The sequence below is a fragment of the Montipora capricornis genome, chromosome 14, assembly GCF_036669925.1.
Source record: "Montipora capricornis isolate CH-2021 chromosome 14, ASM3666992v2, whole genome shotgun sequence".
NCBI classification, from domain to species: Eukaryota; Metazoa; Cnidaria; class Anthozoa; order Scleractinia; family Acroporidae; genus Montipora; species Montipora capricornis.
In genome coordinates, this window is record NC_090896.1 from 45392888 (window position 1) to 45407887 (window position 15000).

Genomic DNA, 15000 nt, shown 5'->3' on the forward strand with positions numbered 1-15000 from the left:
CAAGTTCGCCGGAATGTGCCAAGGGCAGATATTCTGTTACAGAGTACACAGATAGGCAATGACGTCTCTACGCTCTTTGGCTTTCTTTATTCCGGCAAAAACCATTTTGGTGCCGGGAATAAATTTCTTGGGATTTTGTAGAAAAGCATCCAAAGTTTCCTCGTTCCATGTTATATCCTTGGTCTTCATTGCATCTGAGTACGAATACCCAGCTGCCGTTCCAGCTCGTCTGCCGCATACCCCAGAAAGATGCGGACCGGTTTTATGTCTCTTTTCACTTTCAGCATGACATTGTGCTGCCATTTGAATAAAAATCTTTCTTCCCCTCCCCGGGTCACCAAAGTGCGTATGGACGACTTGGATAAATTTTGCAACTGAGCCTTTGCCCAGTTGTGAGTTGTAATGTTGTTTCCAGTAATTGAACATTGTCTGGGATCTGACTCGGAACATTTTTGTACTTCAATCTTGCGGCGATTTTTGAATACAGCGGCCTGCGCAACTCACTGTAGCGGACATGAATCCAGTCTATACCCCATTCTTCTTTAATCAAACGATGCGCTTGTCGTAAGTTTGGATGACTAACTGTATCCTTCGTATCAATAAAACCAACTTCATCAACTTGCCAAATTCCTCCGTGATACCCGTGACGATATGTACGGGGATCACGACCGAAGTTTGACTCAACCAAAGCGGTTTTTACCAGCAGCCCTTTCGTTGACCCAAGTACATTTTCAACGCGCTTTGTTGTCTCTCTTACGACCTTTTGGCCAATTCCTCCCGGCGTTGTACCTTGAGCCTTGGCAGAGCTGGCAAAAGCGACAAGCAAAAAAATCAGACGCATGGTCCGAACTCTTTCAACTCATGTAAAAAAACACGTCTGCTGCACAGTCGCAGAAGGCGGTGTCTTCTGACCATTTACATACCTGGCTAATATAACGATAATATCACTGACGTCTCAATCCCTGTTCTGACACAGTTACGTCATTGTCAAGGTAAACAAACAGCAAGGAGCCCACAGTAAAGCGTATCAAATAACGTGTCCGTTGTCCATTGCATTTTCTCGTATTTTATATTGGTACAGAATTTCGCAATTCATTATAGTCGTAGATAGGGCATGATAGGGCATGTTCTCCGAAGGACGGAGAACAATTAAGTATAGAATGGGGCATGATATCTCAAGTAAAGCATCATAATATTTCCTGATCCAAATTCCGGTGTCAGATGTCAACATTCCAAAGGGTCGGACACAATATGAAGCATTACTTGACGCAAAAGAAGGTGAATATTTTTGCATTCTTTGTTTGATAACAATATAAACAAGGTGACACACGCTAACACTATCCCGGTTTAGCCAACACATCACGCATGCGCACAGCCATTTCACCCGGTCAATTTGCAGCCATGGACAACTATTTCGGCCTTTTGGGCCTCATCAGCATGGCGTAAACAACAAATTTGGCGGGTGTTTTTAGCGTTTCTTTAAGTGGCAGCTTCACATGTGGTACGCTGGGTTGGGAACAGCAAAACTGTTCTCCCACGGCAAGCGTGTGGGAAGGTGGATCACATTAAGAGATCGGTGTGTCACGTAAATTAAAAACTGTAACAATAAAAGCAAGGTGACACACGCTAACGCTTTATTGTTGGTTTTTAATTTACGTGACACACCGATCTTTTAATGTGATCCACCTTCCCACTCCGCTTGCCGTGGGAGAACAGTTTTGCTGTTCCCAACCCAGCTTACCACATGTATGGCATGTGAAGCTGCCATTTAAACACTTAAAGAGCTATAAACTCAACTGTCAGGTATTATAGCTACGCCATGCTAATGAGGCCAAAGAGGCTGGAACAGGGGCCCGTTTCTCGGGAGTCACAATTCCCTTTGTATCTCAAGAACAGAGATGAGTGAAGTCGTCAAACTTCACAGTTATTTTTCTTTCTGTTACCTTGAAAACACGTTAAAAGATCGGCTTTCCATAACAAGCGGTTGGAAGTTTCACAAATAGCTTTTCGGGACTTTCGAGAAACGGGCCCCAGCTGTCTATGGCTGCTAATTGACCGGGTGAAATGGTTGTGCGCATGCGTGATGTGTTGACCACACCAGGGAATTCACTGGCGAAAAATGTCTGATTGGTCGAGGCCTTGTCATGTTAGAGTGTGTAACGCGTAGTGGTGGGTAAGTATCTCGAAATATTTCTTCTAGGGGTAGGTGAACCTGCTGGCCTTCAGAGAACAAACTGGGAAATGTCGCTGACCTACTCCCCTAAAGATAATCTGTGATCGATATCCGAAATCGTCGACGGGGAGAGAAGGGTAAGTCGCGTGTCTCGTACGTTCTTAGCGGATCAGTCCGTCATTTTGATGTCGCTTTGCTGTGGAAGTTCACATCGTACGGACGGACGTACTGGCTGTACAACAATTTTGTGAGAGGTAAAGAAATTTCGTTAGGCATGAAAGGGAAGTTTTGGTGCTTCTATTTTATCTCGAGGGAATTTACCTGTCTACTTTACAACAACAAGCACATTTATAGCAACTTAATTACTATATGAGCCTTTGGCTTACTCCAGGGTCTGTAAGGGGTTTAGCGTGATCCGTGAATTGACCCCCAAAAAGAGCGTGAATCGGGAACACTAAAGAAATACAGTCGTGATTCGTAAATAATATATTAGCCGTGACGCGTGAGCCTTTAAAGTTGTTGTGCGTGAATAGAGATTTCTGCCGTTATAATGTCGTGAACATCAGGCAACCTTACAATAATTGTACATGTCATTGTTACGTAACGTAATTTTATACCATTGTCATATTCCGTGCTTGACCTCTGTGACTCAGTTGTACTTGACGTGAACTGAGATACGACATGTTGTAATCACCGTCCAGGTCACTGCCAATCAGGGGTTGGTTCGGTGAAAAATGAAAAGCTGCCTGTCAAATTTGTAACACGTGTTCACGTCCTGGTCGCCCGGACGTTTTCACATGCTAATTGTTGCAATAGCGAGCATCAGAGTAATCGTACCGTCTAAACTAACTCGAACTTCATTACAGCTTTTTAACATCATAGAAAAATCAAGGAACACGGAAGTTTTGAAGACAAGAAAGACAAGAGATTCCCCATTGGCGAGTAAACTCGTCTGGCGTTAGACAGATTGAAATACTAAGGGCGCGTTCGATTGATCCTATTCCGGAATAAGGATACGTGGAGTGATATTTAAAACGGTATGTTTGGCGCGTCTCGAAGCAGCAAGGGTAATAAAAATATGTTTAAAATAGCATTTTACGAGATGTTTGACAATTTTAATGTGAATCTCCGTAAAACGAAGGATTTTTAACTTATATTCCATATATTCCTATTCCGGAATACGGTCAATCGAACGCACCTTAAGTCTGGCAAATAATGTTGAAACAAATCTCGTTGCTCAACGCTCTGGTTTTGGGTCACCGAGGGTTTTGGGTTACTTTCAAAAGGTAAAACAATGACCTGCAACGAGTGACCTGTGTATAAGACCCGCCGTTTCATCCTAACTGCGCATAGTTTCTTAACCAAAACCCTCAATTTGGCTAACCCTAGGCCTAAGGTTGGTATTTAGGCCTAGGGTAAGCCAAATTGGCCGCCATTATAATATTCTTTTGTTTTTATTCCAATTAGTTCTTGATGCCTCGTTCTTAAGCTCAAAATTCAAAAGAATATTTTACCTTGGACGAGGCATCAAGGTCTAATTTGAATCAAAACAAAACAATATCTAAATGAAGCCATTTTGAAAGAAGGTGTTAAGAGTAGTGGTTGGGTGAAGAACGCTCCTAATCCACTAGCCTGGGTTCGACATGCAATTTGGACATTTTTTTTCTTCTTTATTAAAGAAAACGCATAACAGAAAAATAATTTTAAGTGTCGTTGAAATGGCAACGACCGTTTACGAAACGGAAATTCGCGGCGCCCCAAAAGTATCTTAGTTAAACCATAAAATCACGCAAGATCAACAAAAATGCCTACAGTCAGCATTGCTTTATTATTAAAAAGTTCAAGAAATAACAGTGAGCCGATAATTATTATTACAACAGTCCTTCTCAAGTTCATACTTAAGTCGATATACTTACATACTTCATTTGCTTCATTCTATTCATTTTAAATAACATTTTCAAGATACAAGAACCCTGCATAGCGGGCTATAATGGGTAGTAAATAAAGCAAAACGTCTACACTCGGATAAATTCTAATAATTCTCTCTCGATTTCTGACACAATGTTGGTCTTGCGACGAGGAAGAGGGCAAACAGGGTTCAAAACTTTGGCCCGTTGGCGAGTCATTTGCATGTGGATTACTTTCGTGAAGTTCAGCGAACCTTTGACATTTCATTCAAATCCTTTTAATGAAAAAACTATCGAGTTGCCGTGAAATTTACAGCGTGCAATACGTCGTGCCAGTGTCGTTAGATTAATAACTTAAATCCGTTTTCGAAAGTACTAAAACTACGGAAATCCGTCACTTCGTCTAACAGTTACAGAGGTTTAAATTCGACCAGGCCCTCACAAATTCTCTGTAATTTAAACTGTGTTTGCCTCCGAAGCCACCAAGACGTCAAAACCGTGAGAGAGGGAGAGGGGCTTTTAAACCTAACCCTTTGACTCCAAGGATTGATCAGTATGTAGATTCACCCCTCCATTTCAATGCACCATTCAGGGAGACAAGTATTGAGAATGAAGATAATTATTAGCTTAAGGATACACAACAGCAAATTCTCCCGACCAGCCAACGAAGAAATGTACGGAAGTAGTTAAGAGAATGAACTTTACAACATGGGAGTCGAAGGATATATATCATTGAATACAAGGATCGCTTGAGCCAAGAAGCGGTCGTCTCTCCTCTGTGCCATCCAAGAAGTAAGGTTTCCTTGAAGTTTCCGGGCGAGGCATTAACGTGACGCGCGAAGAAGGGCCGACGTAGCTCAAGAGAACGGGTAAAAAAATGAGTCCGTGAAACGCTCCAATCAATACAACGCCGAGATACATGCGAAAGTAGAATACCTAAGCCAAAAAAGTACGTACTACTGTTAGTATGTTAAAGCCGTTTTTCCTGTCACATGCGCAGTGGCCATCTTTTGACATGAATTGCGACTGCTACATTAGTCATTGGCTGTGAAAAAACCTCCCAACACTTTTTCAGCCAATGGGAAGCAAAAACGAACACCATTCAGAACATAAACGCGACCATGTACCCGCGCTTAAACAAGTGTATTGTCACTTGACCATGTACGGGTATTCGAAGGAATCGTGCCCTTGAATTGTGTTCGTTCTACTTGTGCTTGAAATGGAGAGAAAGTTCGTTCAGTGAACGTGAAATTGCAATTTTTACTGTCGTTTTCAACGACGACGACGACGTCCTAAATCAGAAACTTAACATTCTTCCTCTAGAATGTTCGACGTCGCGTGGATTGGCGAACGATTCTTAACTTAAAGGAACCTCCACCCTTACTACAGAACAAGCCTTAGCTGGTGGAAATAGTGTTTATCAGTGAATGCGTTCAAAATTTTTTTAACGCGTTTTTACCAGGAAAAATGAATTTTACAATCGGCGCGGCCATCTTGAACAATTGAAACGTGTTACGGTTACCTCATTTTTCTGACAAAAAGAGCTTCTGTATAACCGTTACACGTCACAATTATTCAAGATGGCGGCATCCGGGAAATTTGAAAACAAAAATAGGAGATTCTGAAACTTATTTATTTCGGAAACAAACGCTTTATTTGAAATTTTAAACGAGATTTCACTGTAAAGGTTATTTCCGGTGATTTCAAATTGGTTTTTTTGTTGGAGTGGAGGCTCTCTTCAATTTCCGTGCCTGCTATGAAGGAAAGTGTGCCGTACTTAAGTAGTAAAGTTTAAAATGCTTCGACAAAGGGCCGCCTTGATAAGAATAAATAAGCGCTCAAGGCGGCACTTAATCGAGACAATATAACAAGCCTGAACGGTCAGAAAAAAAATTCTTTGTGATTTTTAGCATAACGGCGTCAATTCGCCAAGGTTCCAAATCTGAATCACCAACTCAGTCATTTCTTTAAATTGTGAGCATCCCATGCTAAAAAATAGTTTCGACAGCCAACTTTCCATTGCGCACATGGCACGAAGGTTTGCTGTTATATTAATTTAGATTAAGGTTGTTGATTGTTTAGTAGGGGAGTCCGCTCATTCACTGTCGATCTGTCTGTTGTATTTTCCGGGGTTGTGGGCGTGGCTTTGCGGGGCGGTGGCCCGATGTAACTCAAGAGAACGGGTAGAAACAACAAGCCATGTAGAGCCCCTAAAACTACTATGCCGACATACATACGGAAGTAGAAAACCTGAAAAAAATTAAAGCAGAGAACAACGTTGGTTTTTTTCAACTCGCGATTTCGAGAAAGAAATGACGACGTATGGACGTAGGCAAAGTATAAAATGCAAAGAGTCACAATACGGGCTCTGATGATCAACGACAAAGCCGCTCTTCAATTTAAATCATTTGGGTTTCTTGTTTATAAACACATTCCTGCATTAAAGGTAATTAAAGAAACGAATATTTCTGTGAATTACCTTCGACATCTTTTATCGTGAATGCCAGGAACCCAAGACTCGGAGCCTACATACTGGGCCTTTGTCACGGCATTTTTCACAGACCGATCTATTTTTTTAGACTACCTTAAAAAAACAGCTGTTCGGGTTCGGTGACCCTATGACGTCAGGTTAGTTTCTTGTAATTGGTCATCGGGCTCCTGAGGGAGTCTCATTCGCGGGAACGTCAATCTAAAAATAAATCGATCTGTGAAAACGCCGTGACACGAACACAATGGATTTGTGCGCTCCGGGTCATGGGTTCCTGTGAATGCTTTATGTTTCGAGGATGATATATCAAACAAAATTATGTTAAAGGCCACTAAGAGTGCGATAAAATGAATACCAACCTGAAATATTTGGGATTTAGAGAAATAAAGCACCAAGATTCCTGAAAATTTTGTGAGTGTAATTCCACTCAACACCTGAAAGACAAAGAAACAGTAATGTTAAATGCAAGTTACTATGTAAGCTTTCGGACTCAAGGAGAAAGCACAAGAATAGCTTGGGACCTGGCTCCGCAGTGGAAGGGGCTGAAAACAGAGCGAAGAGCAAAGTGAGACGAGCGAGATATCGAAAAAGGAGAGAGGCGCCCTCAATTAGCTTTGCTCGCCAATCTTAATAGTCTGCCCTCAGCTTGTTACGACAAGAATAGTTGGTTTAGACCATGACGACATAGCCACCATGTTGGGTAACGCAAACGAAAGATCTCTTAAGCCATCTGCATTATAGTGTCGTCAAAATACTCTTTTATTCAGATTTTCCTTCTCACGAGAGAATAAAGAATTTAGGGTCCATATAACGGATCCCTTCTTTTGTTCCACGATTCCCTCAGTGTCTCAAAACTATTTGCGAAAATCGCTTCAAATTGTCTCTAGAACTAAAAATTGCCGAGGTGAAATTGTGTCTTCAAAATCAGGAACCTTAATCCTCGTAAAACTACTTACCGAACTTCCCATCTTTGCCAAGGCTTCTTTGGCTCTTTCTATCTTGCAATGATGTGGGTTTACTGCAAAGGCCCGTGCAATGTGGGAGCAAAATTCTACCGAAATACCAACAGCCTGTGGAGAAGAATTTTTGAGTTAAAGATAACATACTAAATCGAAATTTGCATGCAGTCATGGGCTCACGTTTTCCACGTCTTAAGTTGAGAATTGGTCGTTCACGTCGCAGAAATGCTGAGAACGGTAACGCACTGTTCGTGCAGAGAAAAATTAGTCGTTTGCTCACTTAAAGTGCAACTGTGACCAAATAAAGCATTATTTGTTTTCTTCGTGTTTTTACAATGTTTGAAAGCTAATAAGTACACATGCCAAACCTGACATAGAAAGTCCGATTTTCTGAGCCGTGTTACTCCCCAGAGGTAATGACGAACGCATTTTACGCAGTTTTGGACAGCCATTTTAAAGGAACTGCTTCGTCAGGTTGGTCTGAATTTCATTTTTTCTTCAAGTTTCAAGTCTAAACACTAACTTCGGGCTCAAAACTCCCGGTTAAAAAGCTTCGATTTTCGTCACAGTAGCACTTTAAATGCTATCATTGGCTTTCACGAAACTCGAGTTATTCGGCAAAGGGTACCACTCAAGATTATACTGTTTGGCATGGAGACTCCATGTTGGTGTCTCTCAAAGGGGCAACAACATTGCAGCCGGAAACCAGTGGAAACATCTGGAGTTTAATTTGGCTCTCTCAAAACATTTTTCTCTCTGCGAAACTTGAAAACATTCGCATGGACACTTCTCTTTAACATATTGGTTATTCAGAACTCGTGTACCTCACATGTTCTCAGAAGCAATCCAGATGTCACGCAAAGTAACAAAAAAATGAACTTCAAACTACTCCATTTTCAAAAGAAAGCATGCTACCGAGCTGAGAACAGGCCAACAGATATATCTTTAAAATGTCTTTTACTCGATGAAGGTAAAAGCTCAAAATTTCTAATTTTAGTTTTTTGCTGACGTCAAGTGAAAACCAAGAATTGTTTAGCGACGTTCCTCTTTGGCTTCGCCATCAGAAACTCTTAAGCCTGGTTTTCACTATCGACGCTAGCATAAGTAGCTTATGTTAGTGAAAACGAACGTCGACATAATCACCCAAGGCTTCCGCCATTTTGTTCAAATCCTAAGACGAGGAGAATCTGGAAAGAGCGCTTTAACTGGCCGGACGTGGAAAATTTCCTTGTGCTTATGCTGCATTTTGTCGTCACACGACGCAAGAGAACGCAAGCATAAACGCAAGCACAAGGAAAAGAAAAAAAAAAAGATCCTTACGCTTGATCTTGCGGACTTTTACTTCGTGTAGAAGACACACATGACGTAAAACAATAGAACAAAAATCGTGAAACAATACCTAATCAGAATTCGAAATCCCTAAAGACCCCTTAAAGCTTTTGTTACGTCATATGTGTCTTTTACACGAAGTAAAAGCCATCTTGCGCTTATGCTTAGGTCAACCCCGTTGTCATGGTGAAATAAGCGCTCTTACGCTTGCGTTTGTGCATGCATCCATAGTTAATCGAGGGACTGGTTATGTAACCTTAGAACTTTCAAAAGCGAGAACAATGTTGTTGCAATCGATGTTGAATTGACCGTGACCCTGCACAATCTTTTGTTTTCGCTTAGCACGGGTTCGCAAATTAGTTGCGCATAATTTAATCGAAGGATTTGATTGGTTATCTTCTCGAAAAAAGGTGTGTTTTGTGCAGGGTCAAGGCCAAAAATACGGACAAAAACATGAAGCAAAGGAATTTGTCCAGTTTCATAACCACCTCCATGCATTAACTATGATGCATCGCAAGTGAAAACCTAACCATGCACATCGAAACCTAGGTGAAAACCTAGATATAGTCCGTCTGCGCAACAGCTGCCAAAGGCTTGTTCTGATAGCTCGCAGTTTTACAAGGATTTCTGTACCCCTGTGTGATTGGCTAGCATCTCACGCACTCTGTGATTGGACATTTTACTCACTCAACAAATCACGCAATCCTTTTATTTTAATGAATCGTTGGAAAGAGAGTTCAAAGCCCCAAAGGATCTGTTTTAAATTGATTGGCTCCTGAGCAGGAAAACTCGCTGCGGCAATTTCTTGTATGTAGCAAAAAAGTTGTTAACGTGAAAATCCGAAAACCGTGAACACTGGAAACATATACGAAATGTTATTGTGTTTCAAGAAAAAGCCAATCTAGCGTGAGAAAACTAAACCGAAACCAGTAACGGTAATTAGTTTGAGGTTTCATGTCGCTTCTGATTGGTTGCTGCACAATGGGAAATGTCAACATCAAATCGAGGTCTTAGTTTTTTCCTATCTGCACGGGCTACGGCAAATATTTGATTTCTATTTGTTTGCAATCCATCGCAAAGACAAATCCAACCTCCCAATTTTGGCAAGTGCGTCGAACTGTTTCCATCTCTTTGCAAGCAATACTCTTTCATGATTCTTTTCTATAACGCGACGACATAAATTGCAATAAACAAAATAATTAAACATCGCCTTTTGCTGTCATAATCCAAAGCACGTTTCCTGTCATGCAAATAACGGATGTTTGACTTGTCAAGTAAGTGAACGTCGTATCACAAAGCGCGTAAGAGTCTATCCAATTAGAAAGGGATACAGAAATCCCTCTAAACTCTGAACAAGCTTTTGGAAGCCGTTGCGTAGACTGACTACACCGGTGGATTAGTCTGTCTGCGACGCAGGCTAATGAAAACCAGGCTTTAGGGTCTCTCATCTTCCTTCAACAATTTTTATCACTACGCTAAAATGCAAATTGACGTAGCCATTTTTTTCTTTCATTCACATACCGATAAATGAAAGAAATGTATATCTGAAATTCGGTTTAAAGACGAAAGATGAAATTGATCCTCACATTTAACGGGGCAATTAAGCGCGAGGATCACTTTAAACCGCACTTCAAATATAAATTTCTTTCATTAGTACTTTAACGGAACTCAAGAGCCCATCAAATTGACCTGCTCCCACTAGAGCGTTTCCACTCACGTGACCAGCAGCCATGTTGGATTACTGAAACAAAAGAAAGCATTTGCAAAAAAATTCCCGGAGGATTAGTTTGCTTCACCATCATGGACGCCATTCCTTTGTTTTGGAACACCAACCTGGCCGCCGTGACGTCATTTAAAAACGCTCTATTGTGTGCCTTTACAGCTCAGATAGTAGAGCACAGCTGATGGGGTTCGAATCTCTTTGAAGCCGCATGAATTTTTCAATTTTTCAGCTACATGCGAGGATCACTCCATCTATATCCCACATACCATTACGAGATTGACCAAGGACACAGCATTTAGAGATATGTTCCAAACGAACATCAAGCCGATCAAGTCAACGACGATAAGAGACACAGTGAATGTTACGATCAACGCGATGCTAAAGTTGAATCCCAGGAGAAGGAAGGTCACCACAAAGATGGCACCTGAAAGAAAATTTGAAAAACAGAATACTTACTCACAACAATCCTGGCAAAATTAACCCTTCGGAGGAGAAAGTCTATACTTCTTTGCTTTATTCATACTTAGAAGAAGGTTTGAACCCAGGAGTTTCATACCTCGATGGAATTTGGTCGTCCTGGTTAAAGGAGTGACTGACGTTTCGACAACCTGAGCGGAAGTCATCTTTATAGTCAAGTGTCCGTTGGAAATTCAAACGAATGTAGTGATGCTCTGGTCTGTGCTGTCACTGGCAGTTGGTAAAGTAATGTGATTGGTTGTGAGGATGGTGAGTAGCTTTCCAACTACCAATCACAACACAGACCAGAGCATCACTACATTCGTTTGAATTTCCTACGGACTCTTGACTCTGAAGAAGACTTCCGCTCAGGTTGTCGAAACGTCAGTCACTGTCAACGTTCCTTCTCAGGACTCTATTCATACTCGTAAAATTTAGAGAATACTTTTACCTACTTAAAGAAACATGAACCTAATTTTATGGCATAGAGTCGTAGGTTCCACTCACGCAAAGGAGCACCCAGATTTTTTCCGAGTATCCCCGAGTCACCACCGATAAAAATATCTCTTCGGTCATTTTCCGAGGTTAACATTTCACCATCTCCTGCACTTTAATTTGCCAGAATGCACTATTCAGACGATTTCAATTTTAGCAGCCAGGCGAGAAAATTGTGGTCATTGAACATAAACCTAGTTTCGTGGCCTACAGTACCTCCCACGAGTCTCTTATAGCTCAAGTGGTAGAGCATCCGAACTAGTAATCGGAAATGAGGTCGTATCTTCGACTCCTGCAAAGGAGCACTCGGATTTTTCCGAGTACCCCCGAGTCATCACCGACTGATAACAAAATCTATTCGGTCATTTACCGGAGTTAACAATTCACCATATCCTTCATTGCAATCGGAAGAATGCGATATACGGGAAATTTCAGTTCTAGCAGTAAAGTGGGACCATTGCCACCTGAACCTACATGTAGTAATAGCCTAACCCCCTGCCACGAGTCGCCTATAGCTCAGTCGTAGACCATCCGAACTAGTAATCGGAACTGAGGTCGTAGGTTCGACTCCGAAAAATGGAACACTCGGATTTTTCCGCGTATTCCCGAGTCACCATCGATAAAAGACAAAAAGCTAAATTTTTTCGCTCTTGCCAAAACTTTCTTTACTCATTTTGCAATAAATTTGTCAGTAAGTCTAACATAATTCAGGGTTCAACGTATCGAACTTAATAATGAAAGTACCAGTTCCGATGTAAGGCCGATTGCAAGTGCACTGGGAACGAACCCTAAAGCGAGGTGATTCCTTGTTAGTTTGAAAGATTTATCGCGCGATTGCCTTGCGTTTCTTCAGCCCATGGCTTCCCGAGATACCCAAGTCCGAAAAAAAAAAAAAAAAAAAAGAAAAAACAAGGAAAAACGAAGAAAGAATAAAAACAAGACAACGAATCTTACTTTAAAATTTACAGTGTCCAAGTACCGGACGTGATATGATTAACAACGGAACAAAACGTCCGGCCTCAACGATAACCTTCAACACTCCGATATGATTACGGTTTACGGTTAACTGGAAAAAATCAAAGTACTTACCGGCACAATACAAAAGGTTTTCCCAGGTGTCTTCTACAATTGTCAGGTACTGTTCATAGAAAACATAAAACACACTGTATGCAAACACTTGGGCTCCAATGGTATCCGTTATGTTCTTGGCGATCTGCCGTGCACTCTTCAAGGCCTCAGTATATTCAGGTGAAGTTTTCAGGATTGTATGGTATGACATAAAATAAGATGCTGAAAGTATGAAGGAAGTAAAATGAAAACCTGAGTGATCTTGTGTCTTTAGGCAGAACGGAAGCCAGAAATAAATGTAATATTGAGTCAAGACACAGAGACAAGAAAAAAGATGAATGCATTGACAACCTGTGAACTTCTTCTGCCTCTGTGCGATACTTCAATTGAAGCTATGATCCTCGCAGTTATGAAAGCAATTTTAGCTATTGTGTAGAGAAGCCTGAAAAATTCTGGACTTGAATTCAATGGGGATGGAACCCGTAACCTCATTTTATCGTTGACTGTAGAACCGCTTATTTAAAGAAAGTCAACCAAAACGACCAACAACGTTCTTTAAGGAGCATCCCATCAATATAACCCGGAATCGATTCCTATTGATACTTGGCGTCACATTCGGTTTGAGTTTGTTGGTTCTCTACTCTGATCCGAGAGATTTTTCTCCGGGTACTACGGTTTTCCACTCTCCTCAAAATACAATCGACACTTAAATAAAGTTCGTCGTGGTCGTCGTAACATAATTATTTTCGGGAGCTTGAAGTGTATAGAGCGGTTTTCAATTGAGTGTCGAAAGTAATTAGCGAATGGCTTTGGTTTTGCATTACTTAACTCGGTGATTGGTTCAAAGCACTCGTGCCACTTTTTCAACCAATCAGAAGTGAAACCAAAACCAATCGTGGCTCGCGCGTGAACATTTTCCCGCGCTTTGTGTCGGCTACGTGTAACTACTTCGATGTCTGATTGGTTTACTGGACTGTCTCCGTCCTTTTTGATTGACCAAAGTAATTTCTTTGGTTTTGGTTTTACGACACTCGATTGAAACTCGCTCTTTTACGGATTCTTTAAAATTTATTCAAGTGAAACACCACGGTTTTCTGAGATAAAAACAGCCAGAAAAAATTCCATACCGCCTTTTATTTATGCCTTTCAGCCTTTTAGAAATGGGAATGTCCACTTCCGTGGGGTACAAAACCGCGGTATTAGGGAGCCTGGGAATAGCAGGCCAGTGACGTAAAAACAGAACTGCAGGGATTTTTAGTGATAGAAATTATTCGTTCTCTTGTCTTCACCAATATTGCAACTAAATACAACGCATCTCAGAAGCAGTTTCATCGACTTCTCAATCGAACAAAAAAAAAAAAAAGAGGAAAATTCGGGACAAGGAAAAAAATTCGTTCTGTTTGACGTCAAACTTCTGCTATCCGCAGTGTCCTTACTAGCGCGGTTTTGTACCAACCGGAAGTGGAAATTCCGATTTTTAAAAGGCTGAAAGGCATAAAATAAAAATCGGTATGGAATTTTTTCGTGGTCGCTTTTATCTCAGAAAACTATGACTTTTCACTTGAGCAAATTAAAAAAATGTCATATACACCTTAAACACGCAAAGTTTTAGAGACACGGGCAGCAACCGGAAGTTTCCTGCTTTCCTCTTTTTAACAAGAACACATTTCTTACTGCTAACTATGTTTTCACCATTACAGAGGATAAGTTTAAAAACCTGGGAGAGACTACCGTCGCGGTGACGGAAATGTTCACTGCGGTGTCCGCCTGTGGCTAAAAACCGTCGAGTGCTTAATTAAGCTCCCTGGTATAATCTTTACCTTGTACAAAATACTTGTCCTTTGCAGTGCCAAGCTTAAGAGCATTGCCATATGCTGCATGACCACTAGAAATGAAAAGAAAAAGGAAAAAAAAGTTCAGCAACGTATAAAAACAAAAACTATTTTTCCATCCAAGGCTCAATGATTCAACGGGGGACTAACACATCTCTTGGATACACCACAGCCAAAATTTATTGGTCGTCAAGGTATTTGTCCTCTTTCAGCCTTCCACTCCACCATAGTTATTAGAGGGGAATGGTTATGAAACCCGACAAATTTCTTTGTTGTAGGTTTTTGTTCTCTTTTTTGGCCTTGACCGTGCACAAAACACAACAGTTGTTTACTCCGTACTGAGGAACTAACTCATAGAAACGTGTTGGTTACGTAATTCATGCATAGTGTATGAGCGCAAAACAAAAGATCGTGCACGGTCGTGGACTTTCCAACCTAAATCTTGGCATCTTTGTTTGCTCCTTTGATGTTTGCCGAGCTTCCAAACCATTCCCCTCTTATTAACTATGACTCCACCAAAAATGCCAAAAATTATAAAAAAATATCTGCTAGAAAGTTTCAGGTGACAAA

General features: G+C 41.1%; 1 protein-coding gene across 2 annotated transcripts in view; it reads right to left on the bottom strand.

Annotated features, from left to right (window-relative positions):
* Window positions 1–3982: 3982 nt before the first annotated feature.
* LOC138032377 (NPC intracellular cholesterol transporter 1-like) overlaps window positions 3983–15000 on the bottom strand; it is a 36007-nt gene continuing 24989 nt past the window's right edge. Inside the window, exons 11-16 of one of the 2 annotated variants that reach the window (XM_068880043.1) lie at window positions 14419–14483; window positions 12620–12820; window positions 10846–11003; window positions 7525–7638; window positions 6928–7002; window positions 3983–5016 (exon numbers count right to left, since the gene is read on the bottom strand). In XM_068880043.1, coding sequence (XP_068736144.1) covers window positions 4810–5016; window positions 6928–7002; window positions 7525–7638; window positions 10846–11003; window positions 12620–12820; window positions 14419–14483 — 820 coding nt within the window. In that variant the 3' untranslated portion in view covers window positions 3983–4809. Of the gene's footprint in view, window positions 6331–6927; window positions 7003–7524; window positions 7639–10845; window positions 11004–12619; window positions 12821–14418; window positions 14484–15000 lie in introns of both variants that reach the window. The other variant, XM_068880044.1, reaches the window with a different exon arrangement.